The sequence below is a fragment of the Scyliorhinus torazame genome, chromosome 18 (genome assembly GCF_047496885.1).
Source record: "Scyliorhinus torazame isolate Kashiwa2021f chromosome 18, sScyTor2.1, whole genome shotgun sequence".
Lineage (NCBI taxonomy): Eukaryota > Metazoa > Chordata > Chondrichthyes > Carcharhiniformes > Scyliorhinidae > Scyliorhinus > Scyliorhinus torazame.
Window position 1 is genome coordinate 24,099,058 of NC_092724.1, and position 26,381 is coordinate 24,125,438.

Sequence of the window (26,381 nt, forward strand, 5' to 3'; positions counted from 1 at the left end):
TCCTCCAGGGACACCATCTTCCAAAGCCATGACCGCCACCATCTAGAACGACAAGGGCAGCAGATACCGAGGAACCCCACCAACTACAAGTTCCCCTCCGAGCCACTTAGCATCCTGACTTGGAAATATATCGCTGTTCCTTCACTGTCGCTGGGTTAGAATCCTGGAACTCCCTCTCTGACAGCGCGGTGGGTGTACCTAAACCAGAGGCTACAGCAGGTCAAGAAAGCAACTCACCGCCATCGCAAAGGCAATCTGCGATGGGCAATGAATGGTGGGCTAGTTATTGACACCCACATCCTTTGAATGCATAAAATAATTCTCCCCCTCCCCAATTCAACCCCATACTCCATCCCAATCTCTCCTCCTTAACTGAACTCAGCCAGCTGACTGTTGTCTTTGACCTTTACACTGGTTGATCCCAGAATAGCCTCCAGTGTAAACAAGATCCAAACCAGTTCTAAATTGGAGCCAAACTGTGGGGTGAGAGCAGACTTTCCGAACTATTACACTTAGCCGAGGGGAATTGTTTTCTCCGATTCCAATCGGGAACCAACTCCAACTCAGTGTATATTGATTTCAGTGGTTCTGTGACACTTTTCGTACCTGATGTTGAGGCAATGCCAAATCCAGGTTTCTGGAAAATACGTTCTTTTCCTCTTCTCAACTCTTGAGCAAAAAGAAACAAACCGAACATTAGCATCGTAAAAGTTTGGGCTTTTGGAATTTTGTTTATATAAAGAAGGTTCCTTGGGAAGGAGATAATTAGAGACGTTGGCCACGATCTAATGGCCTTATCGCGCCCGACTCGGTGACGCGCTGAGGCCGTTAAATCTCACAAGAGGCCCCTCGCCAGATTTGCGACTGTCGGAATGCCTCGCAAGGTCTAATGAGATCTCATTAGAGATCATGAGATCCAGATTAACATGTTAATGCTTGCGCCTGGGAGACTTCACCATGGCACCATTTAGCACTGGTTTAAACAAACATGGACCAGGAGTAACGGCACCTTTTGTGGGAGGGGGGGTCTTCCCGTCTACTGGACACCCCGGGTGGTCTGGCTCTGGACAGGATGGCACCTTGGCACTCCCGCAGGCACCTCCTTAGCACTGTCAGCCTGGCACTGCCAGGGTGTCCAGGTGGTTCAAGCAGTGCCAAGGTGCCCTATGCCAGTGATCGGGCCGGGGGCGCCCTGCTTTCAAGAGGTGGGTTGGTACCTAAGAGGTACGTTGGGGGCAGTGGGTGGGTCCGGATGCCGCAGTGGAGGGGCGTAGGGGGTCAAAGGATCAGGGCGGCATTTATAAATGGCGCTCTGATCCGCAAGTCATCTTCCTGCACTGACGAGCCCTGCTCGAAATTAGGTAAGTGCAGTCTCAGCGGGACGTTCCGTACTGAGGCCAAAAAAACAACAGAGTCCCGTTAGATAGTGGGGTCATTCTCAACGCTGCAGGCAAGTAATCCCATGTCTGACAAGTAATCCCCTGGTCGCTAGCTGTATTTAAAAGTGGATTGTGACCCAAATGGACAGAGAATCAGACTCATTCCATAGTGTCCTTGCTGGTGCTTCTTACAGCTATCTAATGCCTTCCATTTCCCAAGCAACTTTTCTTTTTCCATTATACATCTTGCCACATTCCCAACACCATCTCGAGCGGCACATTGTCTGAGTGCTGACACTGCCATACTGAAATTCAGTTCAAGCAGCATCGGCCCACCATCTTACTGACCGTTAATGGAAGCTACATAACTTTATAACAATACTCTTGAAACATCAGCATCCAATCAAACAAAGACTTATGCCAAAGCCCGAAGCATTTCCCTCACCTGGGTAAAGTCCTTGGGTGCAAGGCTGCCACAAGGCTCCCAGTGTGAGGCTGGAAAGCAGGCACCGCCTCGTCAGTGTACATCCCCCCATTCTGCCTGTGATTGAGGCTCACGATATCCGTCATGACCACCAGGCCCGTTTCCTACGTAACGGAGAAAGCAGAGGCCGATCAGAGAACAAGTCCTGGGGAAATTAACATCCACCCGTACCCCAGTGAGAGTCAGTGTGTGTGTATCCCGTACCCCAGTGAGAGTCAGTGTGTGTGGTACCCGTACCCCAGTGAGAGTCAGTGTGTGTGGAACCCGTACCCCAGTGAGAGTCAGTGTGTGTGGAACCTGTACCCCAGTGAGAGTCAGTGTGTGTGGAACCCATACCCCAGTGAGAGTCAGTGTGTGGGGAACCCGTATCCCAGTGAGAGTCAGTGTGTGTGTGGAACCCTTACCCCAGTGAGAGTCAGTGTGTGTGGAACCCGTACCCCAGTGAGAGTCAGTGTGTGTGGAACCCGTACCCCGGTGAGAGTCAGTGTGTGTGGAACCCGTACCCCAGTGAGAGTCAGTGTGTGTGGAACCTGTACCCCAGTGAGAGTCAGTGTGTAGGGAACCTGTATCCCAGTGAGAGTCAGTGTGTGTGGAACCCGTACCCCAGTGAGAGTCAGTGTGTGTGGAACCCGTACCCCACTGAGAGTCAGTGTGTGTGGAATCCATACCCCAGTGAGAGTCAGTGTGTGTGTAACCCGTACCCCAGTGAGAGTCAGTGTGTGTGGAACCCATACCCCAGTGAGAGTCAGTGTGTGGAACCCGTACCCCAGTGAGAGTCAGTGTGTGTGGAACCCGTACCCCAGTGAGAGTCAGTGTGTGTGGAACCCGTACCCCAGCGAGAGTCAGTGTGTGTGTAACCCTTACCCCAGTGAGAGTCAGTGTGAGTGGAACCCGTACCCCAGTGAGAATCAGTGTGTGTGAAACCCGTACCCCAGTGAGAGTCAATGTGTGTGGAACCCATACCCCAGTGAGAGTCAGTGTGTGTGTGGAACCCGTACCCCAGTGAGAGTCAGTGTGTGTGGGACCCGTACCCCAGTGAGAGTCAGTGTGTATGGAACCCGTACCCCAGTGAGAGTCAGTGTGTGTGTAACCCGTACCCCAGTGAGAGTCAGTGTGTATGGAACCCTTACCCCACTGAGAGTCAGTGTGTGGGGACCTGTACCCCAGTGAGAGTCAGTGTGTGGGGACCCATACCCCAGTGAGAGTCAGTGTGTGTGGGACCCATACCCCAGTGAGAGTCAGTGCGTGTGGGACCCGTACCCCAGTGAGAGTCAGTGTGTGTGGAACCCGTACCCCAGTGAGAGTCAGTGTGTGTGGAACCCGTACCCCAGTGAGAGTCAGTGTGTGTGGAACCCGTACCTCAGTGAGAGTCAGTGAGTGTGGGACCCGTACCCCAGTGAGAGTCAGTGTGTGTGGAACCCGTACCCCAGTGAGAGTCAGTGTGTGTGGAACCCGTACCCCAGTGAGAGTCAGTGTGTGTGGGACCCATACCCCAGTGAGAGTCAGTGAGTGTGGGACCCGTACCCCAGTGAGAGTCAGTGTGTGTGGAACCCGTACCCCAGTGAGAGTCAGTGTGTGTGGAACCCGTACCCCAGTGAGAGTCAGTGTGTGTGGAACCCGTACCCCAGTGAGAGTCAGTGTGTGTGGAACCCGTACCTCAGTGAGAGTCAGTGAGTGTGGGACCCGTACCCCAGTGAGAGTCAGTGTGTGTGGAACCCGTACCCCAGTGAGAGTCAGTGTGTGTGGAACCCGTACCCCAGTGAGAGTCAGTGTGTGTGGGACCCATACCCCAGTGAGAGTCAGTGAGTGTGGGACCCGTACCCCAGTGAGAGTCAGTGAGTGTGGGACCCGTACTCCGGTGTGTGCGGAACATGAAGGTGGAAATAAAAAGCCAGTTAGATGGAAAACTGGAGAAGTGGGAATTTGTGCTTACGCTGAAGGCGAAGTGAGCATCTTTGGTGATATCCCAGTGCCAGGGGAACACGGATGATCTTCTCTTCCGCCGACGTCGTGACGATAGTCCTGGCCACCAGAAGTGACCATCATCCTTCGGAATTCCAAAAGCATCCGACACATCGTAATTGGCCAACTCCTGGAAAACCTAGAGATTGATCCGATAGGGTTAAAGATGGGGAGCCCTCGGATGGCCTGTTCCATAAACAGTGGGCACTGCCAGTCACAGGGCTATACGGGAGGAGTGACACTCTTTGTGCGGTACAGATCCAGGCATCTCTACCCCTAGATCTCCCTGTCTGTGAGTCACGAAAACCCCTTTCTGGTTTTCCTATGACAACGCCGTTGGATTGGAGCTATACTGTTGCTGTCGAGACAAGCCACCCATACGCACACGCATACAGTTGGGTGGATCAGAGACTGACCCAGGGAGTTGAACACAAAGTCCAGAGCCTGCTGTCTGAGCTAGGGTCCATGTTTGAACAAGTGGATTAAAATCAGCCAGCATTCCTGCTCTTGAAGACTAAATCAATGGGTCCACCTGGAAAATGCAGATCAGGACAGCAATGGATCTACTGTGATGCCCCCCATGGTCAAATATGTAGATATCACTGTTTCATACAAGGGTATGGGCTATTGATGGCAGTGCTGGTGTAGTGACTGTAATCAATGGGTCCCTCATTCCAGCAAGGATCTGGAGATTTTCCCAGATGGTTTGGGCAGTTGAGGATCACACGCGGCAAACATAGGGATTAAAGTTCTAGTCAGACCCTACCTGGAGTCAGGCGGTTCAGTCCTGGCTTTGCACCTCAGGAAGGAGCGATTCGCCTTGAGATGGCTACGGCCCAGATTCACCAGAGTGACACCGGGGCTCAAAGGGTTTAAATCACGAGGACAAGTCACACAGAATAGGCTGGAGGTTAGACGTTTAAGGAACAATCTGATCAAGGGGGATGAAGATGATTAAAAGATCTGGTAGGGTCGACAGAAGCTTTTTCCCCTCGAGGGAGAACCGGAAACAAAGAGCCAGGCCATTCAGGGGCGATTCCAAGCTGTCACACACAGGAGAGCGGAAATCAAAAAATCTCTCCTTGCAAAAAGCTTAAGGTTACGGAACCACGGCGGATAGATGGAGCACAGGTGTAGATTAGCTACAATCTAATGGAATGGGGGAACAAGCTCGAGGGGCTGAATGGCCACGTCCTGTTTCTATTATCCAGAGAGCGCAGTTTCTACTTGTTGGCAAAGAATCGTGGGGTTTGATTACCTTCTCAGTGGTGAGCTGAAAGCCTGGTTTCAACAGGTACACACTCTTGTCCACACTCGCAACACAAACACAGGATCTGGCCTCGCCCTTCACCGCAACACTGATGAGGTCACCAGGCATCGTCTTGTTGGCAGAAAGTGAAATGGATACCTGGACATTTGATCAAAGAAGGTGGATTGTGGATCTTTCACACTGTTGTGATCCCTCGGACCAATTGGTTTTCTTTCTTTCCCAGTTTAAGCTGCTTGTATCCCACCTCGCTCCAGGTCCTGCTCACCCGCCACCCTCTGTTTGCTGATCCACGCTGGCTCTTAGTCCGGCAAGTTGTTAGAATCCGTACAAAGCAGAAGGAGGCCATTCGGCCCATAGAGTCTCTGCACCAAGCCCGCCCCCTCCCCCCGCGAAAGAGCACTGTAACTTGGCCCACTCCATCTGCCTTATCCCCGTAACCCCATGCATTTATCATGATCAATCCACCTAACCTGCACATCCTTGGATTGAGGGAGGAAACCCAAGCAGGCAAGGGGAGAACATGCAAACTCCACACAGACGGTCACCCGATGGAACCCGGGTCTCTGGCGCTGTGAGGCAGCAGTGCTAACCCACCGTGCATCCTTGTTTTCCTCTTCATGGTCTCACCCCTGCACCATCTCCGAAATCTCCTCCAGTCCCACAACCTCCCGTGATCTCTGCACTCCTCTCATTTCGGTTTCTTGAGCAGCCCAGATTTTAAATCACTCTTAAGGACCATTGGTGGCAGTGCCTTCAGCTGCCTGGGCGCTACGCTCTGGATTACCCTCCCTAAGCCTCTCCACCTCTCTCTCCTCCTCCAAGAATCTCCTTAAAACAGACCTTTTGACCAAGCTTTGTGGTCCCCTTATGTGGCTCAGCGACAACTTTCTTTGATAATCACTCCTGTGAAGCACCTTGGGCCATTTTACTAATAAAAGTGCTTAATGAATGCAAGTTGTTGGGCACCTACCTTATTCTGATAGGTCGGTTGGACTGGGATTTGTATACTGTCAGTGATTCCTTCACCATTCTCCCGCACATAGAACACAAGCAGCCGGGAGAGGGGGATCATGTCGTACGTGACTGTGAAACCTAAGGAAGTGCTGCACACGTCCACCTCACTGGCTGAAGACTTGGACTGATCTGAGGAAAAAGCAGCAGGTTCAGTTCCATTCGATCAATTCCCAACTTGCCTAACGTTCATCAAATATCACAGAATTATACACCAGGCCATTCAGCCCGCAGCACCCGTGCTGGTTATCTAAAAGAGCTATTCAATTAGCCCCACTCCCCCTGCTCTTTCCCCAAAGTCCTATAGATACTTTTTAAGCACTTACCCAATTCTCTTTTGAAAGTTCCTATTCAATCTGCTGCCTCTGCCTTTCAGGCAACGCTCTCCATGTCACAACCCGTTGCATGGAACAGATTTGCCTCCATTCCCCCTTTTGGTTTTCTCGTTAACCTATTACCTTCAATCTGTGTCCCTCGGATTATAGTTTTCTCCTCAATTTTGACCACCTCTAGCAAATCGCTCAAACGTCTCTTTGCCCACGTGACCCTCTGCTATATTAGGAAGAGATTTTGGCCATTGTCCTACATCACTATCTTTCCAAGCTATGTCAATGGGAACTAACCATCCTCCTTTCCCGAGGAAGCTAGAGATGGATTAAGCTCACCAAGATTGCCCGAGAAGGGCTGGTTGTTTTTGATCAGGTTCATAGCACAAGGCTGCATAACACAAGGATTGGATTTGTTTATTGTCACGTGTACCGAGGTACAGTGAAAAGTATTTTTCTGCGTGCAGCTCAAACAGATCATTTAGTACATGAAGAGAAAAGAAAATACAAGGTGTCACCCTCCAACCTGAGGTGTACAGTACATTATAGCATCCTGCTCTCATCCAGGGTTCAAGAAACCCAGACAGGAACAAGCGACTCAGATCTCTATCCCCCTCTATCTTTGTCTCACTGTTTCTTTCTCTCCATTTCTCTGTCCATCCATTAGCCCACATCCCCCCGCCCCCAGTCCTTCCTCCATTTCACTCACAGTTCTGTGCAGGTTGCTTCTCCTTGTCGAAGGTGACTGTGGCTCTCTTGCTCCGTTGCCGAGTGACACTCGCTGGCTGCCTCCCTGTCTTCACAATGTTACCCCGTGAAGCCAGCTCGTAGTGCAACGTGAAGTCGCAGGAGCAGGTGGATTTCAGGGCAATCTGAGCTTCCTCCCCGACCTGCAACAATCAGAGTCCGCCGTGAGTTTCGCCCAGTTTTATTTCAAGGCAAGGAGGGGGAAGCTCCCGAGTTGGTCATTGCAAGGGTCCTATCCAGAGTGGCATTGTCACACAGGGCAGAAAGGGGGAGGTTTCTGGCCCCAGTCTGGGCTGGCCAGTCACACAGCATACTGAGCTCACGACTCAGTAGAGCCAGGGATCCCACTCCAGGGGCGAGATTCTCCGACCCCCCACCGGGTCGGAGAATCGCCGGGGGCTGGCGTGAATCCCGGCCCCGCCGGTTGCCGAAGTCTCCGGCACCCGCGATTCGGCGGGGGCGGGAATCGCGCCGCGCCGGTTGGCGGGCCCCCCCGCGTGATTCTCCGGCCCGGATGGGCCGAAGTCCCGCCGCTAAAATGCCTGTCCCGCCGGCGTAAATTAAACCACCTACCTTACCGGCGGCACAAGGCGGCGCGGGCGGGCTCCGGGGTCCTGGGGGGGTGGGGGGGTGGGGCGATCTGGCCCCGGGGCGTGCCCCCACCGTAGCCTGGCCCGCGATCGGGGCCCACCGATCCACGGGCGGGCCTGTGCCGTGGGGGCACTCTTTCCCTTCCGCCTCTGCCACGGTCTCCACCATGGCGGAGGCAGAAGAGACTCCCTCCACTGCGCATGCGTGGGAATGCTGTCAGCGGCCGCTGACGCTCCCGCGCATGCGCCGCCCGGAGATGTCATTTCCGCGCCAGCTGGCGGGCCACCAAAGGCCTTTTCCGCCAGCTGGCGGGGCGTAAATTCGTCCGCCGCCGACCGAGCCCTTCAAGGTTGGGGCTCGGCCCCCAAAGATGCGGAGCATTCCGCACCTTTGGGGCGGTGTAGCACCGTCAATATGACGCGAGGCAGGTTGAGGTAATGTCAATTGAAGGCTTTATTAAGCAGAACTTTATCCCCAGCAGCGTGGTTACAGAATGCAACTGCTGAGGGAAATGGAGGGAAAAACTGGGTTCTTATACCGGCATTTCTGGGTGGAGTCCAGTAGGTGGCAGATCCTATCAGGACCTGGCATCCCTCCACCAATAGCCTGTCGACACGTGGTGTACCGTATTACCCCTAATACATACCACCACAGGCGGCGCGATGCCTGTCTGATTGGCGCCGTTTTGGGCGCCAGTCGGCGGACATCGCGCCGTTTCCGGAGAATTTCGCCCCAGGTTACAGTCTGGTTACAGACAGGGTTATGAGCTCCAGGTGAACTAGGGTCAGAACGACTGTACTGAGGGACTGACATATGTTAACAAATTGGACTTGATATCATTTCAAAGTTTGTCGATGAGACAAAACACAACAGACTTTGGATTATTGAAATGGGCAGGCATATTGAAATTTTACGTATCTGGGAAGGTGGCGGGGCAAGTGAAGACGGCTGCCGAATAAGAATATTGGACTCTTGGGCTTATTAATAAGAGTTAAAGATAACAAAAGGGAGGAAGTTATGCTTGACCTTTATAAATCACTGGTCAGGCCCCAGCTGGAGGACTGTGTTCGATTCCGGGCGCTGCACATTAGGAAGGATGTCCGAGCCTTGGGAGAGGGTGCGGAGGAGATTTACTAGAATGGGATCTGGGGCTTCAGTGTGGAGACTGGAGAAGCTGCGATTGTTCTCCCTGGGACACAGAAGGTGAGGACGGAGATTTAATCGAGGTGTTCAAAATCACAAGGGGTTTTGATAGAGTAAATAAGAGTAAAACTGTTTACCGCGGCAATAAATTGGTAACCAGAGGCCACTGGCAAAAGAACCAGAGGGGGAGAATTATTATTTTTACACACACCGAGTTGTGAGCTGGGAGGGGCTGGCTGAGAGGGCGGTGGAAGCAGATTCAATCGGAATTTTCAAAGAGGAATTGGATAAGTACATGAAATGGAGAAACCTTCAGAGGTTTGGGGAGGTGGGGGGGCAAATTGGACAGATCTTTCTCAGGCCGAAAGGCTGGAAATTGGTCTCCTTCTGTGATGCAAGATTGCATTAATAGAATTGGACGGAGCTTTTCGTTTGCAGGTTTTAACCTGAATTTGTTGGTGCCCACTGCTGATTAGTTGAAGTGACAAAATTATATTTTCAGAAACCCTGGGCGGGATTCTCCGCAATCGGCGCGATGTCCGCCGACCGGCGCCAAAAACGGCGCGAATCAGTCCGGCATCGCGCCGCCCCAATGGTGCGGAATTCACCGCAACTTGAGCGGCCGAGCCCTCACCTTGAGGGGCTAGGCCCGCGCCGGACTGATTTCCGCCCCGCCAGCTGGCGCGAAACTGACTTTGCCGGGCGGCACATGCGCGGGGGCGTCAGCGGCCGCTAACGGCATCCCCGCGCATGCGCAGTGGAGGGCGCCCGCGGATTGGTGGGCCCCGATCGCGGGCCAGGCCACCGTGGGGGCACCCCCCGGGGCCAGATCGCCCCGCGCCCCCCCCCCAGGACCCCAGAGCCCGCCCGCGCCGCCTTGTCCCGCCGTCCCAAAGGTGGTTCAATCCACGCCGGCTGGCGTGGGTTGACAGCGGCAGGACTTCGGCCCATCGCGGTCCAGAGAATTGCCAGGGGGGAGATCCGCCCCCGCCGAATCTCCGGTGCCGGAGAATTTGGCGACCGGCGGGGGCGGGATTCACGCCAGCCCCCGGCGATTCTCCGACTCGGTGGGGGGGTCGGAGAATCCCGCCCCCTGTGTTGTGCTCAGTTTCCCGTTATGCGGAACGGAATCTCCAGATTCACTGCGAATAATTCCTTACCCGAAAGGCTCTATCCGGCCCCTGAAGCTGAATATGGCATTTGCTCGGCGAATACCAGCTGCTGATGGAGAGATAACTGGGGAGATACTGGTCACCAGCTGGCGTCCCATTGATAGCTGTCACCTTAGTCTGAGGAAGAACAAGAATATTAGCCTGGGGATTAGGTGTATCTCAATAAAAGGAGGCAGTTTGAATAAGCACAGTGAATCATTACAGGCACAATTTCCAAAACAATTCCCAGACCCATGCCCACCATCAGTGACACCAGGATTGGTTGATAGGGGCAGCGTTGGTCAGCAGTAAAGATTTCCCCTCACCGCACGTCCGTCACTATTTTTTATATGTGTTCCTGGGATAGGGTGGTCACTGGCTGGGGCAACACTCATTGCCCATCCCCAAGTTTCCCTTGAGAAGGTGGTGGTGAGCTGCCTTCCTGGTGGTGTCCTCTGGGTCGCGGGCAGCACGGTAGCACAAGTGATTATCACTGTGACTTCACAGCTCCAGGGTCCCAGGTTCGATTCCCGGCTGGGGTCACTGTCAGTGCGGAGTCTGCACGTTCTCCCCGTGTCTGCGTGGGTTTCCTCCGGGTGCTCCGGTTTCCTCCCACAGTCCAAAGACGTGCAGATTAGGTGGATTGGCCGTGCTAAATTGCCCTTAGTGTCCAAAAAGGTTAGGAGGGGTTATTGGGTTCCGGGGATAGGGTGGAAGTGAGGGCTTAAGTGGGTCGGTGCAGACTCGATGGGCTGAATGGCCTCCTTCTGCACTGTATGTTCTGTATCTATATCTATATAACACAAGGGTGAGCAGCAGGAGTAGGCCTTTCAGCCCTTCGAGCCTGCTCCGCCGTTCAATGAGACCATGGCCGCTCTGACTGTGGGCTCAGCTCCGCTTTCCTGTCTGCACCCCCCTCAACTCTCAATTCCCTTGGAATGGCCCATGTCCACCTTGTTCATGATTGCCGCATTTTGCTCAGTCCACAGCAGGTAGGGATTCCATTCCTTAGTGACAGCGCCCAAAACCAGACCATGCGATGGGGAAAGGCCCTTAATAATAATAATCTTTATTGGTGACCCAAGTAGGCTTACATTAACACTGCAATGAAGTTACTGTGAAAATTCCCTAGTCGCCACATTCCTGCACCTGTTCGGGTACACGGAGGGAGAATTCAGAATGTCCAATTCACCTAACAGCACGTCTTTCGGGACTTGTGGGAGGAAACCGGAGCTCCCGGAGGAAACCCACACAGACACGGGGAGAGCGTGCAGACTCCGCACAGACAGTGGCCCAAGCCGAGAATCGAACCCGGGTCCCTGCTGCTGGGAAGCAACAGTGCTAACCGCTGTGCTACCGTGCAGCCCTTGGTTCTGAACACTGGCTTTGAGTTATAGTGTACACAGGGTCAATCCCTTGGAGAGTTATTATGGTCAGCAAGTGCACATCACTAATCCCCTTTGTGCTTCAGTGTGCATGGGTATGTGCGCGTGTGTGCAAACACATGTACATGTGTGCACAGTCGCGTTACTGTATGTTTGTACGTGAGTGAACAATTGCACTCAGCCACACACTCGCTTCAGTCTCATCCTGCCTCCCGGATGCACACAGCAGCTCTCCTCACCTCCAGCCAGACATACTGGGCAGCAGTCGGAATGGACGGGATCTCAAACTCCACCCTGCTGTTCTCAGACACCAGCTCGCTCGTGTACACGTTGTCCTTCGGAGTGAGCTCCGCTTTGATGCGCACGGTGATGCCGTTTGCAGGACTCCCATCCGGATACATCACCTCCACCTGGGAAAACAGCACAAGCATCACGGCAAGGTAAACAGTCGGTCAAGGGCAGCAGGAGGCACAGGACAGGTTCTGACTGTCGACAGGCCTCACAGCTGTAATGTCTTTAATGGAGTGAAACATTCAGAGGCATTTCACCCGCGTTATCAAACTGAATGTGATGCTGACGTGCATAAGGAGACATTAGGTCAGGTGACCAAATGTGAATCTGAATTGAGCGAGTGTAAAACAAAATACAGACCAACTGATTGGTCAATGCAACCATAAAGTAAGTTAAAGATGCAGAATCTGTAATGACGTTAACCCCTTCCTGCCCCACAGACATCTGTCACCCTGTCAATGACGTTAACCACTTCCTGCCCCACAGACAGCTGTCACCCTGTCAATGACGTTAACCACTCCCTGCCCCACAGACAGCTGTCACCCTGTCAATTACGTTAACCCCTTCCTGCCCCACAGACAGCTGTCACCCTGTCAATGACGTTAACCACTCCCTGCCCCACAGACAGCTGTCACCCTGTCAATGATGTTAACCACTTCCTGCCCCACAGACAGCTGTCACCCTGTCAATGACGTTAACCACTCCCTGCCCCACAGACAGCTGTCACCCTGTCAATGATGTTAACCACTTCCTGCCCCACAGACAGCTGTCACCCTGTCAATGATGTTAACCACTCCCTGCCCCACAGACAGCTGTCACCCTGTCAATGATGTTAACCCCTTCCTGCCCCATAGACAGCTGTCACCCTGTCAATGACGTTAACCCCTTCCTGCCCCACAGACAGCTGTCACCCTGTCAATGACGTTAACCACTCCCTGCCCCACAGACAGCTGTCACCGAACAGGTCTTAAGACATTATTGTAAAAATATGAAGCAGAACAGGTCACAGGGCTATGGGGAGAGTGAGAGACATTGGGATCGATACAGGCTATGGGGAGAGAGAGTGGGGCAGTGGGATTAGTTTGGGACTTATTCAGGGCTACGGGGAGAGAGATTGGGGCAGTGGGATTAGTTTAGAATTGATACAGGGCTATGGGGGAAGAGTGGGGCAGTGGGATTAGTTTGGGACTGAGACAGGGCTCTGGGGAGAGAGAGTGGGCAGTGGGACTAGTTTGGGATTGATTCAGGGCTACGGGGTGGGAGATTGGGGCAGTAGGATTAGTTTGGGACTGATTCAGGGAAACGGGGAGAGAGAGTGGGGCAGTGGGATTAGTTTAGGAATGAGGCAGGGCTGAGGAGAGAACAGGGCAGTGGGACTGAGACAGGGTTATGGGGACAGAGTGTGGCAGTGGGATTATTTTGGGATTGGCACAGGGCTATGGGGAGAAAGGGGCAGTGGGATTAGTTTGGGACTGATTCAGGGCTATGGGGAGAGTTGGGGCAGTGGGATTAGTTTGTGGATTGATACAGGGCTATGGGGAGAGAGGGAGCTGTGGGATTAGTTGGGGATTGATACAGGGCTACGGGAGAGCGTGACAGTGGGATTAGTTTGGGATGATACAGGGCTATGGCAGAGAGTGAGACAGTGGGATTAGATTGGGATTGATACAGGTCTATGGGGATAGAGTTGGGGCAGTGGGTTTAATCTAGTATTATTACAGGGCTATGGGGAGGGAGCAGGGAGGTTGGATTAGTTTGAGATTGATACAAGGCTATGAGGAGGGAAGGTGCAGCAGTGTGATTAATTTGGGATTGATAAAGGGCTAGGGGGATAGAGTTGGAGCTGTTGGATAAGTTTGTGATTGATGCAGGGCTATGGGGATGGAGTTGGGCAGTTGGATTAGTCTGGGATTGATACAGGGCTATGGGGATGGAGTTGGGCAGATGGATTAGTCTGGGATTGATACAGGGCTATGGGGATGGAGTTGGGCAGATGGATTAGTCTGGGATTGATACAGGGCTACGGGGATGGAGTTGGGCAGATGGATTAGTCTGGGATTGATACAGGGCTATGGGGATGGAGTTGGGAAGATGGATTAGTCTGGGATTGATACAGGGCTATGGGGATGGAGTTGGGCAGTTGGATTAGTCTGGGATTGATACAGGGCTATGGAGATGGAGTTGGGCAGTTGGATTAGTCTGGGATTGATACAGGGCTATGGAGATGGAGTTGGGCAGATGGATTAGTCTGGGATTGATACAGGGCTACGGGGATGGAGTTGGGCAGATGGATTAGTCTGGGATTGATACAGGCAATGGGGATGGAGTTGGGCAGTTGGATTAGTCTGGGATTGATACAGGGCTACGGGGATGGAGTTGGGCAGATGGATTAGTCTGGGATTGATACAGGGCTACGGGGATGGAGTTGGGCAGTTGGATTAGTCTGGGATTGATACAGGTCTACGGGCATGGAGTTGGGCAGATGGATTAGTCTGGGATTGATACAGGGCTATGGGGATGGAGTTGGGCAGTTGGATTAGTCTGGGATTGATACAGGGCTACGGGGATGGAGTTGGGCAGTTGGATTAGTCTGGGATTGATACAGGTCTACGGGCATGGAGTTGGGCAGATGGATTAGTCTGGGATTGATACAGGGCAATGGGGATGGAGTTGGGCAGTTGGATTAGTCTGGGATTGATACAGGGCTACGGGGATGGAGTTGGGCAGTTGGATTAGTCTGGGATTGATACAGGGCTACAAGGATGGAGTTGGGCAGATGGATTAGTCTGGGATTGATACAGGCAATGGGGATGGGGTTGGGCAGCTGGATTAGTCTGGGATTGATACAGGGCTGCGGGGATGGAGTTGGGCAGTTGGATTAGTCTGGGATTGATACAGGGCTATGGGGATGGAGTTGGGCAGTTGGATTAGTCTGGGATTGATACAGGGATACGGGGATGGAGTTAGGCAGATGGATTAGTCTGGGATTGATACAGGGCTATGGGGATGGAGTTGGGCAGTTGGATTAGTCTGGGATTGATACAGGGCTATGGAGATGGAGTTGGGCAGTTGGATTAGTCTGGGAATGATACAGGCAATGGGGATGGAGTTGGGCAGATGGATTAGTCTGGGATTGATACAGGGCTACGGGGATGGAGTTGGGCAGTTGGATTAGTCTGGGATTGATACAGGGCTATGGGGATGGAGTCGGGCAGATGGATTAATCTGGGATTGATACAGGGCTACGGGGATGGAGTTGGGCAGTTGGATTAGTCTGGGATTGATACAGGGCTACGGGGATGGAGTTGGGCAGTTGGATTAGTCTGGGATTGATACAGGGCTATGGGGATGGAGTTGGGCAGTTGGATTAGTCTGGGATTGATACAGGGCTACGGGGATGGTGTTGGGCAGTTGGATTAGTCTGGGATTGATACAGGGCTATGGGGATGGAGTTGGGCAGTTGGATTAGTCTGGGATTGATACAGGGCTATGGGGATGGAGTTGGGCAGTTGGATTAGTCTGGGATTGATACAGGGCTACGGGGATGGAGTTGGGCAGTTGGATTAGTCTGGGATTGATACAGGTCTACGGGGATGGAGTTGGGCAGTTGGATTAGTCTGGGATTGATACAGGGCTATGGAGATGGAGTTGGGCAGATGGATTAGTCTGGGATTGATACAGGGCTACGGGGATGGAGTTGGGCAGATGGATTAGTCTGGGATTGATACAGGCAATGGGGATGGAGTTGGGCAGTTGGATTAGTCTGGGATTGATACAGGGCTACGGGGATGGAGTTGGGCAGATGGATTAGTCTGGGATTGATACAGGGCTACGGGGACGGAGTTGGGCAGTTGGATTAGTCTGGGATTGATACAGGTCTACGGGCATGGAGTTGGGCAGATGGATTAGTCTGGGATTGATACAGGGCTATGGGGATGGAGTTGGGCAGTTGGATTAGTCTGGGATTGACACAGGGCTACGGGGATGGAGTTGGGCAGTTGGATTAGTCTGGGATTGATACAGGTCTACGGGCATGGAGTTGGGCAGATGGATTAGTCTGGGATTGATACAGGGCAATGGGGATGGAGTTGGGCAGTTGGATTAGTCTGGAATTGATACAGGGCTACGGGGATGGAGTTGGGCAGTTGGATTAGTCTGGGATTGATACAGGGCTACAGGGATGGAATTGGGCAGATGGATTAGTCTGGGATTGATACAGGCAATGGGGATGGGGTTGGGCAGCTGGATTAGTCTGGGATTGATACAGGGCTGCGGGGATGGAGTTGGGCAGTTGGATTAGTCTGGGATTGATACAGGGCTATGGGGATGGAGTTGGGCAGTTGGATTAGTCTGGGATTGATACAGGGATACGGGGATGGAGTTAGGCAGATGGATTAGTCTGGGATTGATACAGGGCTATGGGGATGGAGTTGGGCAGTTGGATTAGTCTGGGATTGATACAGGGCTATGGAGATGGAGTTGGGCAGTTGGATTAGTCTGGGAATGACACAGGCAATGGGGATGGAGTTGGGCAGATGGATTAGTCTGGGATTGATACAGGGCTACGGGGATGGAGTTGGGCAGTTGGATTAGTCTGGGATTGATACAGGGCTATGGGGATGGAGTCGGGCAGATGGATTAATCTGGGATTGATACAGGGCTACGGGGATGGAGTTGGGCAGTTGGATTAGTCTGGGATTGATACAGGGCTACGGGGATGGAGTTGGGCAGTTGGATTAGTCTGGGATTGATACAGGGCTATGGGGATGGAGTTGGGCAGTTGGATTAGTCTGGGATTGATACAGGGCTACGGGGATGGTGTTGGGCAGTTGGATTAGTCTGGGATTGATACAGGGCTATGGGGATGGAGTTGGGCAGTTGGATTAGTCTGGGATTGATACAGGGCTATGGGGATGGAGTTGGGCAGTTGGATTAGTCTGGGATTGATACAGGGCTACGGGGATGGAGTTGGGCAGTTGGATTAGTCTGGGATTGATACAGGTCTACGGGGATGGAGTTGGGCAGTTGGATTAGTCTGGGATTGATACAGGGTTACGGGGATGGAGTTGGGCAGTTGGATTAGTCTGGGATTGATACAGGGCTACGGGGATGGAGTTGGGCAGATGGATTAGTCTGGGATTGATACAGGCAATGGGGATGGAGTTGGGCAGTTGGATTAGTCTGGGATTGATACAGGGCTACGGGGATGGAATTGGGCAGTAGGATTAGTCTGGGATTGATACAGGGCTACGGGGATGGAGTTGGGCAGTTGGATTAGTCTGGGATTGATACAGGTCTACGGGCATGGAGTTGGGCAGTTGCATTAGTCTGGGATTGATACAGGCAATGGGGATGGAGTTGGGCAGATGGATTAGTCTGGGATTGATACCAGGGCTATGGGGATGGAGTTGGGCAGATGGATTAGTCTGGGATTGATACAGGCAATGGGGATGGAGTTGGGCAGATGGATTAGTCTGGGATTGATGCAGGCAATGGGGATGGAGTTGGGCAGTTGGATTAGTCTGGGATTGATACAGGGCTAGGGGGATGGAGTTGGGCAGATGGATTAGTCTGGGACTGATACAGGCAATGGGGATGGAGTTGGGCAGTTGGATTAGTCTGGGATTGATACAGGGCTATGGGGATGGAGTTGGGCAGATGGATTAGTCTGGGATTGATACAGGCAATGGGGATGGAGTTGGGCAGATGGATTAGTCTGGGATTGATACAGGGCTACGGGGATGGAGTTGGGCAGATGGATTAGTCTGGGATTGATACAGGCAATGGGGATGGAGTTGGGCAGTTGGATTAGTCTGGGATTGATACAGGGCTACGGGGATGGAGTTGGGCAGTTGGATTAGTCTGGGATTGATACAGGTCTACGGGCATGGAGTTGGGCAGTTGGATTAGTCTGGGATTGATACAGGCAATGGTGATGGTGTTGGGCAGATGGATTAGTCTGGGATTGATACAGGGCTATGGGGATGGAGTTGGGCAGATGGATTAGTCTGGGATTGATACAGGCAATGGGGATGGAGTTGGGCAGATGGATTAGTCTGGGATTGATACAGGCAATGGGGATGGAGTTGGGCAGTTGGATTAGTCTGGGATTGATACAGGGCTACGGGGATGGAGTTGGGCAGATGGATTAGTCTGGGATTGATACAGGCAATGGGGATGGAGTTGGGCAGTTGGATTAGTCTGGGATTGATACAGGGCTACGGGGATGGAGTTGGGCAGATGGATTAGTCTGGGATTGATACAGGGCTACGGGGATGGAGTTGGGCAGATGGATTAGTCTGGGATTGATACAGGGCTATGGGGATGGAGTTGGGCAGATGGATTAGTCTGGGATTGATACAGGGCTATGGGGATGGAGTTGGGCAGTTGGATTAGTCTGGGATGGATACAGGGCTATGGAGATGGAGTTGGGCAGTTGGATTAGTCTGGGATTGATACAGGGCTATGGAGATGGAGTTGGGCAGATGGATTAGTCTGGGATTGATACAGGGCTACGGGGATGGAGTTGGGCAGATGGATTAGTCTGGGATTGATACAGGCAATGGGGATGGAGTTGGGCAGTTGGATTAGTCTGGGATTGATACAGGGCTACGGGGATGGAGTTGGGCAGATGGATTAGTCTGGGATTGATACAGGGCTACGGGGATGGAGTTGGGCAGTTGGATTAGTCTGGGATTGATACAGGTCTACGGGCATGGAGTTGGGCAGATGGATTAGTCTGGGATTGATACAGGGCTATGGGGATGGAGTTGGGCAGTTGGATTAGTCTGGGATTGATACAGGGCTACGGGGATGGAGTTGGGCAGTTGGATTAGTCTGGGATTGATACAGGTCTACGGGCATGGAGTTGGGCAGATGGATTAGTCTGGGATTGATACAGGGCAATGGGGATGGAGTTGGGCAGTTGGATTCGTCTGGGATTGATACAGGGCTACGGGGATGGAGTTGGGCAGTTGGATTAGTCTGGGATTGATACAGGGCTACAGGGATGGAGTTGGGCAGATGGATTAGTCTGGGATTGATACAGGCAATGGGGATGGAGTTGGGCAGCAGGATAAGTCTGGGATTGATACAGGGCTGCGGGGATGGAGTTGGGCAGTTGGATTAGTCTGGGATTGATACAGGGCTATGGGGATGGAGTTGGGCAGTTGGATTAGTCTGGGATTGATACAGGGCTACGGGGATGGAGTTAGGCAGATGGATTAGTCTGGGATTGATACAGGGCTATGGGGATGGAGTTGGGCAGTTGGATTAGTCTGGGATTGATACAGGGCTATGGAGATGGAGTTGGGCAGTTGGATTAGTCTGGGAATGATACAGGCAATGGGGATGGAGTTGGGCAGTTGGATTAGTCTGGGATTGATACAGGGCTACGGGGATGGAGTTGGGCAGTTGGATTAGTCTGGGATTGATACAGGGCTATGGGGATGGAGTCGGGCAGATGGATTAATCTGGGATTGATACAGGGCTACGGGGATGGAGTTGGGCAGTTGGATTAGTCTGGGATTGATACAGGGCTACGGGGATGGAGTTGGGCAGTTGGATTAGTCTGGGATTGATACTGGGCTATGGGGATGGAGTTGGGCAGTTGGATTAGTCTGGGATTGATACAGGGCTACGGGGATGGTGTTGGGCAGTTGGATTAGTCTGGGATTGATACAGGGCTATGGTGATGGAGTTGGGCAGTTGGATTAGTCTGGGATTGATACAGGGCTATGGGGATGGAGTTGGGCAGTTGGATTAGTCTGGGATTGATACAGGGCTACGGGGATGGAGTTGGGCAGTTGGATTAGTCTGGGATTGATACAGGTCTACGGGGATGGAGTTGGGCAGTTGGATTAGTCTGGGATTGATACAGGGTTACGGGGATGGAGTTGGGCAGTTGGATTAGTCTGGGATTGATACAGGGCTACGGGGATGGAGTTGGGCAGATGGATTAGTCTGGGATTGATACAGGCAATGGGGATGGTGTTGGGCAGTTGGATTAGTCTAGGATTGATACAGGGCTACGGGGATGGAATTGGGCAGTAGGATTAGTCTGGGATTGATACAGGGCTACGGGGATGGAGTTGGGCAGTTGGATTAGTCTGGGATTGATACAGGTCTACGGGCATGGAGTTGGGCAGTTGGATTAGTCTGGGATTGATACAGGCAATGGGGATGGAGTTGGGCAGATGGATTAGTCTGGGATTGATACAGGGCTATGGGGATGGAGTTGGGCAGATGGATTAGTCTGGGATTGATACAGGCAATGGGGATGGAGTTGGGCAGATGGATTAGTCTGGGATTGATACAGGCAATGGGGATGGAGTTGGGCAGTTGGATTAGTCTGGGATTGATACAGGGCTACGGGGATGGAGTTGGGCAGATGGATTAGTCTGGGATTGATACAGGCAATGGGGATGGAGTTGGGCAGTTGGATTAGTCTGGGATTGATACAGGGCTACGGGGATGGAGTTGGGCAGATGGATTAGTCTGGGATTGATACAGGGCTACGGGGATGGAGTTGGACAGATGGATTAGTCTGGGATTGATACAGGCAATGGGGATGGAGTTGGGCAGTTGGATTAGTCTGGGATTGATACAGGGCTACGGGGATGGAGTTGGGCAGTTGGATTAGTCTGGGATTGACACAGGTCTACGGGCATGGAGATGGGCAGTTGGATTAGTCTGGGATTGATACAGGCAATGGGGATGGAGTTGGGCAGATGGATTAGTCTGGGATTGATACAGGGCTATGGGGATGGAGTTGGGCAGATGGATTAGTCTGGGATTGATACAGGCAATGGGGATGGAGTTGGGCAGATGGATTAGTCTGGGATTGATACAGGCAATGGGGATGGAGTTGGGCAGTTGGATTAGTCTGGGATTGATACAGGGCTACGGGGATGGAGTTGGGCAGATGGATTAGTCTGGGATTGATACAGGCAATGGGGATGGAGTTGGGCAGTTGGATTAGTCTGGGATTGATACAGGGCTACGGGGATGGAGTTGGGCAGATGGATTAGTCTGGGATTGATACAGGCAATGGGGATGGAGTTGGGCAGATGGATTAGTCTGGGATTGATACAAGGGCTACGGGGATGGAGTTGGGCAGATGGATTAGTCTGGGATTGATACAGGCAATGGGGATGGAGTTGGGCAGTTGGATTAGTCTGGGATTGATACAGGGCTACGGGGATGGAGTTGGGCAGTTGGATTAGTCTGGGATTGATACAGGGCTACGGGGATGGAGTTGGGCAGTTGGATTAGTCTGGGATTGACACAGGTCTACGGGCATGGAGTTGGGCAGTTGGATTAGTCTGGGATTGATACAGGCAATGGGGATGGAGTTGGGCAGATGGATTAGTCTGGGATTGATACAGGGCTATGGGGATGGAGTTGGGCAGATGGATTAGTCTGGGATTGATACAGGCAATGGGGATGGAGTTGGGCAGATGGATTATTCTGGGATTGATATAGGCAATGGGGATGGAGTTGGGCAGTTGGATTAGTCTGGGATTGATACAGGGCTACGGGGATGGAGTTGGGCAGATGGATTAGTCTGGGATTGATACAGGCAATGGGGATGGAGTTGGGCAGTTGGATTAGTCTGGGATTGATACAGGGCTACGGGGATGGAGTTGGGCAGATGGATTAGTCTGGGATTGATACAGGCAATGGGGATGGAGTTGGGCAGATGGATTAGTCTGGGATTGATACAGGGCTACGGGGATGGAGTTGGGCAGATGGATTAGTCTGGGATTGATACAGGCAATGGGGATGGAGTTGGGCAGTTGGATTAGTCTGGGATTGATACAGGGCTACGGGGATGGAGTTGGGCAGTTGGATTAGTCTGGGATTGATACAGGGCTACGGAGATGGAGTTGGGCAGATGGATTAGTCTGGGATTGATACAGGGCTACGGGGATGGAGTTGGGCAGATGGATTAGTCTGGGATTGATACAGGCAATGGGGATGGAGTTGGGCAGTTGGATTAGTCTGGGATTGATACAGGGCTACGGGGATGGAGTTGGGCAGATGGATTAGTCTGGGATTGATACAGGGCTACGGGGATGGAGTTGGGCAGTTGGATTAGTCTGGGATTGATACAGGTCTACGGGCATGGAGTTGGGCAGATGGATTAGTCTGGGATTGATACAGGGCTATGGGGATGGAGTTGGGCAGTTGGATTAGTCTGGGATTGATACAGGGCTACGGGGATGGAGTTGGGCAGTTGGATTAGTCTGGGATTGATACAGGTCTACGGGCATGGAGTTGGGCAGATGGATTAGTCTGGGATTGATACAGGGCAATGGGGATGGAGTTGGGCAGTTGGATTAGTCTGGGATTGATACAGGGCTACGGGGATGGAGTTGGGCAGTTGGATTAGTCTGGGATTGATACAGGGCTACAGGGATGGAGTTGGGCAGATGGATTAGTCTGGGATTGATACAGGCAATGGGGATGGAGTTGGGCAGCTGGATTAGTCTGGGATTGATACAGGGCTGCGGGGATGGAGTTGGGCAGTTGGATTAGTCTGGGATTGATACAGGGCTATGGGGATGGAGTTGGGCAGTTGGATTAGTCTGGGATTGATACAGGGCTACGGGGATGGAGTTAGGCAGATGGATTAGTCTGGGATTGATACAGGGCTATGGGGATGGAGTTGGGCAGTTGGATTAGTCTGGGATTGATACAGGGCTATGGTTGATGGAGTTGGGCAGTTGGATTAGTCTGGGAATGATACAGGCAATGGGGATGGAGTTGGGCAGATGGATTAGTCTGGGATTGATACAGGGCTACGGGGATGGAGTTGGGCAGTTGGATTAGTCTGGGATTGATACAGGGCTATGGGGATGGAGTCGGGCAGATGGATTAATCTGGGATTGATACAGGGCTACGGGGATGGAGTTGGGCAGTTGGATTAGTCTGGGATTGATACAGGGCTACGGGGATGGAGTTGGGCAGTTGGATTAGTCTGGGATTGATACAGGGCTATGGGGATGGAGTTGGGCAGTTGGATTAGTCTGGGATTGATACAGGGCTACGGGGATGGTGTTGGGCAGTTGGATTAGTCTGGGATTGATACAGGGCTATGGTGATGGAGTTGGGCAGATGGATGAGTCTGGGATTGATACAGGGCTATGCGGATGGAGTTGGGCAGTTGGATTAGTCTGGGATTGATACAGGGCTACGGGGATGGAGTTGGGCAGTTGGATTAGTCTGGGATTGATACAGGTCTACGGGGATGGAGTTGGGCAGTTGGATTAGTCTGGGATTGATACATGGTTACGGGGATGGAGTTGGGCAGTTGGATTAGTCTGGGATTGATACAGGGCTACGGGGATGGAGTTGGGCAGATGGATTAGTCTGGGATTGATACAGGCAATGGGGATGGAGTTGGGCAGTTGGATTAGTCTGGGATTGATACAGGGCTACGGTGATGGAATTGGGCAGTAGGATTAGTCTGGGATTGATACAGGGCTACGGGGATGGAGTTGGGCAGTTGGATTAGTCTGGGATTGATACAGGTCTACGGGCATGGAGTTTGGCAGTTGGATTCGTCTGGGATTGATACAGGCAATGGGGATGGAGTTGGGCAGATGGATTAGTCTGGGATTGATACAGGGCTATGGGGATGGAGTTGGGCAGATGGATTAGTCTGGGATTGATACAGGCAATGGGGATGGAGTTGGGCAGATGGATTAGTCTGGGATTGATACAGGCAATGGGGATGGAGTTGGGCAGTTGGATTAGTCTGGGATTGATACAGGCAATGGGGATGGAGTTGGGCAGTTGGATTAGTCTGGGATTGATACAGGGCTACGGGGATGGAGTTGGGCAGATGGATTAGTCTGGGATTGATACAGGCAATGGGGATGGAGTTGGGCAGATGGATTAGTCTGGGATTGATACAGGGCTACGGGGATGGAGTTGGGCAGATGGATTAGTCTGGGATTGATAGAGGCAATGGGGATGGAGTTGGGCAGTTGGATTAGTCTGGGATTGATACAGGGCTACGGGGATGGAGTTGGGCAGTTGGATTAGTCTGGGATTGACACAGGTCTACGGGCATGGAGTTGGGCAGTTGGATTAGTCTGGGATTGATACAGGCAATGGGGATGGAGTTGGGCAGATGGATTAGTCTGGGATTGATACAGGGCTATGGGGATGGAGTTGGGCAGATGGATTAGTCTGGGATTGATACAGGCAATGGGGATGGAGTTGGGCAGATGGATTAGTCTGGGATTGATACAGGCAATGGGGATGGAGTTGGGCAGTTGGATTAGTCTGGGATTGATACAGGGCTACGGGGATGGAGTTGGGCAGATGGATTAGTCTGGGATTGATACAGGCAATGGGGATGGAGTTGGGCAGTTGGATTAGTCTGGGATTGATACAGGGCTACGGGGATGGAGTTGGGCAGATGGATTAGTCTGGGATTGATACAGGCAATGGGGATGGAGTTGGGCAGATGGATTAGTCTGGGATTGATACAGGGCTACGGGGATGGAGTTGGGCAGATGGATTAGTCTGGGATTGATACAGGCAATGGGGATGGAGTTGGGCAGTTGGATTAGTCTGGGATTGATACAGGGCTACGGGGATGGAGTTGGGCAGTTGGATTAGTCTGGGATTGATACAGGTCTACGGGCATGGAGTTGGGCAGACGGATTAGTCTGGGAATGATACAGGGCTATGGGGATGGAGTTGGGCAGTTGGATTAGTCTGGGATTGATGCAGGGCTACGGGGATGGAGTTGGGCAGTTGGATTAGTCTGGGATTGATACAGGGCTATGGGGATGGAGTTGGGCAGATGGATTAGTCTGGGATTGATACAGGGCTATGGGGATGGAGTTGGGCAGTTGGATTAGTCTGGGATTGATACAGGCAATGGGGATGGAGTTGGGCAGTTGGATTAGTCTGGGATTGATACAGGGCTACGGGGATGGAGTTGGGCAGTTGGATTAGTCTGGGATTGATACAGGGCTATGGAGATGGAGTTGGGCAGATGGATTAGTCTGGGATTGATACAGGGCTAAGGGGATGGAGTTGGGCAGATGGATTAGTCTGGGATTGATACAGGCAATGGGGATGGAGTTGGGCAGTTGGATTAGTCTGGGATTGATACAGGGCTACGGGGATGGAGTTGGGCAGATGGATTAGTCTGGGATTGATACAGGGCTACGGGGATGGAGTTGGGCAGTTGGATTAGTCTGGGATTGATACAGGTCTACGGGCATGGAGTTGGGCAGATGGATTAGTCTGGGATTGATACAGGGCTATGGGGATGGAGTTGGGCAGTTGGATTAGTCTGGGATTGATACAGGGCTACGGGGATGGAGTTGGGCAGTTGGATTAGTCTGGGATTGATACAGGTCTACGGGCATGGAGTTGGGCAGATGGATTAGTCTGGGATTGATACAGGGCAATGGGGATGGAGTTGGGCAGTTGGATTAGTCTGGGATTGATACAGGGCTACGGGGATGGAGTTGGGCAGTTGGATTAGTCTGGGATTGATACAGGGCTACAGGGATGGAGTTGGGCAGATGGATTAGTCTGGGATTGATTCAGGCAATGGGGATGGAGTTGGGCAGCTGGATTAGTCTGGGATTGATACAGGGCTGCGGGGATGGAGTTGGGCAGTTGGATTAGTCTGGGATTGATACAGGGCTATGGGGATGGAGTTGGGCAGTTGGATTAGTCTGGGATTGATACAGGGCTACGGGGATGGAGTTAGGCAGATGGATTAGTCTGGGATTGATACAGGGCTATGGGGATGGAGTTGGGCAGTTGGATTAGTCTGGGATTGATACAGGGCTATGGTTGATGGAGTTGGGCAGTTGGATTAGTCTGGGAATGATACAGGCAATGGGGATGGAGTTGGGCAGATGGATTAGTCTGGGATTGATACAGGGCTACGGGGATGGAGTTGGGCAGTTGGATTAGTCTGGGATTGATACAGGGCTATGGGGATGGAGTCGGGCAGATGGATTAATCTGGGATTGATACAGGGCTACGGGGATGGAGTTGGGCAGTTGGATTAGTCTGGGATTGATACAGGGCTACGGGGATGGAGTTGGGCAGTTGGATTAGTCTGGGATTGATACAGGGCTATGGGGATGGAGTTGGGCAGTTGGATTAGTCTGGGATTGATACAGGGCTACGGGGATGGAGTTGGGCAGATGGATTAGTCTGGGATTGATACAGGCAATGGGGATGGAGTTGGGCAGTTGGATTAGTCTGGGATTGATACAGGGCTACGGGGATGGAGTTGGGCAGATGGATTAGTCTGGGATTGATACAGGCAATGGGGATGGAGTTGGGCAGATGGATTAGTCTGGGATTGATACAGGGCTACGGGGATGGAGTTGGGCAGATGGATTAGTCTGGGATTGATACAGGCAATGGGGATGGAGTTGGGCAGTTGGATTAGTCTGGGATTGATACAGGGCTACGGGGATGGAGTTGGGCAGTTGGATTAGTCTGGGATTGATACAGGTCTACGGGCATGGAGTTGGGCAGATGGATTAGTCTGGGAATGATACAGGGCTATGGGGATGGAGTTGGGCAGTTGGATTAGTCTGGGATTGATGCAGGGCTACGGGGATGGAGTTGGGCAGTTGGATTAGTCTGG

At 52.3% G+C, this 26,381-nt stretch overlaps 1 protein-coding gene across 3 annotated transcripts in view; it reads right to left on the reverse strand.

Annotated features, from left to right (window-relative positions):
- The window catches only part of cpamd8 (C3 and PZP like alpha-2-macroglobulin domain containing 8), a 447,755-nt gene that overhangs the window by 345,955 nt on the left and 75,419 nt on the right, over positions 1-26,381 (reverse strand). For all 3 annotated transcript variants that reach the window (XM_072482392.1, XM_072482391.1, XM_072482390.1), the window contains 8 exons: positions 11,689-11,859; positions 10,074-10,202; positions 7,142-7,322; positions 6,066-6,238; positions 5,084-5,233; positions 3,797-3,964; positions 1,825-1,967; positions 607-669 (listed from right to left, as the gene is read on the reverse strand). In XM_072482392.1, coding sequence (XP_072338493.1) covers positions 607-669; positions 1,825-1,967; positions 3,797-3,964; positions 5,084-5,233; positions 6,066-6,238; positions 7,142-7,322; positions 10,074-10,202; positions 11,689-11,859 — 1,178 coding nt within the window. The remainder of the gene's footprint in view (positions 1-606; positions 670-1,824; positions 1,968-3,796; positions 3,965-5,083; positions 5,234-6,065; positions 6,239-7,141; positions 7,323-10,073; positions 10,203-11,688; positions 11,860-26,381) is intronic.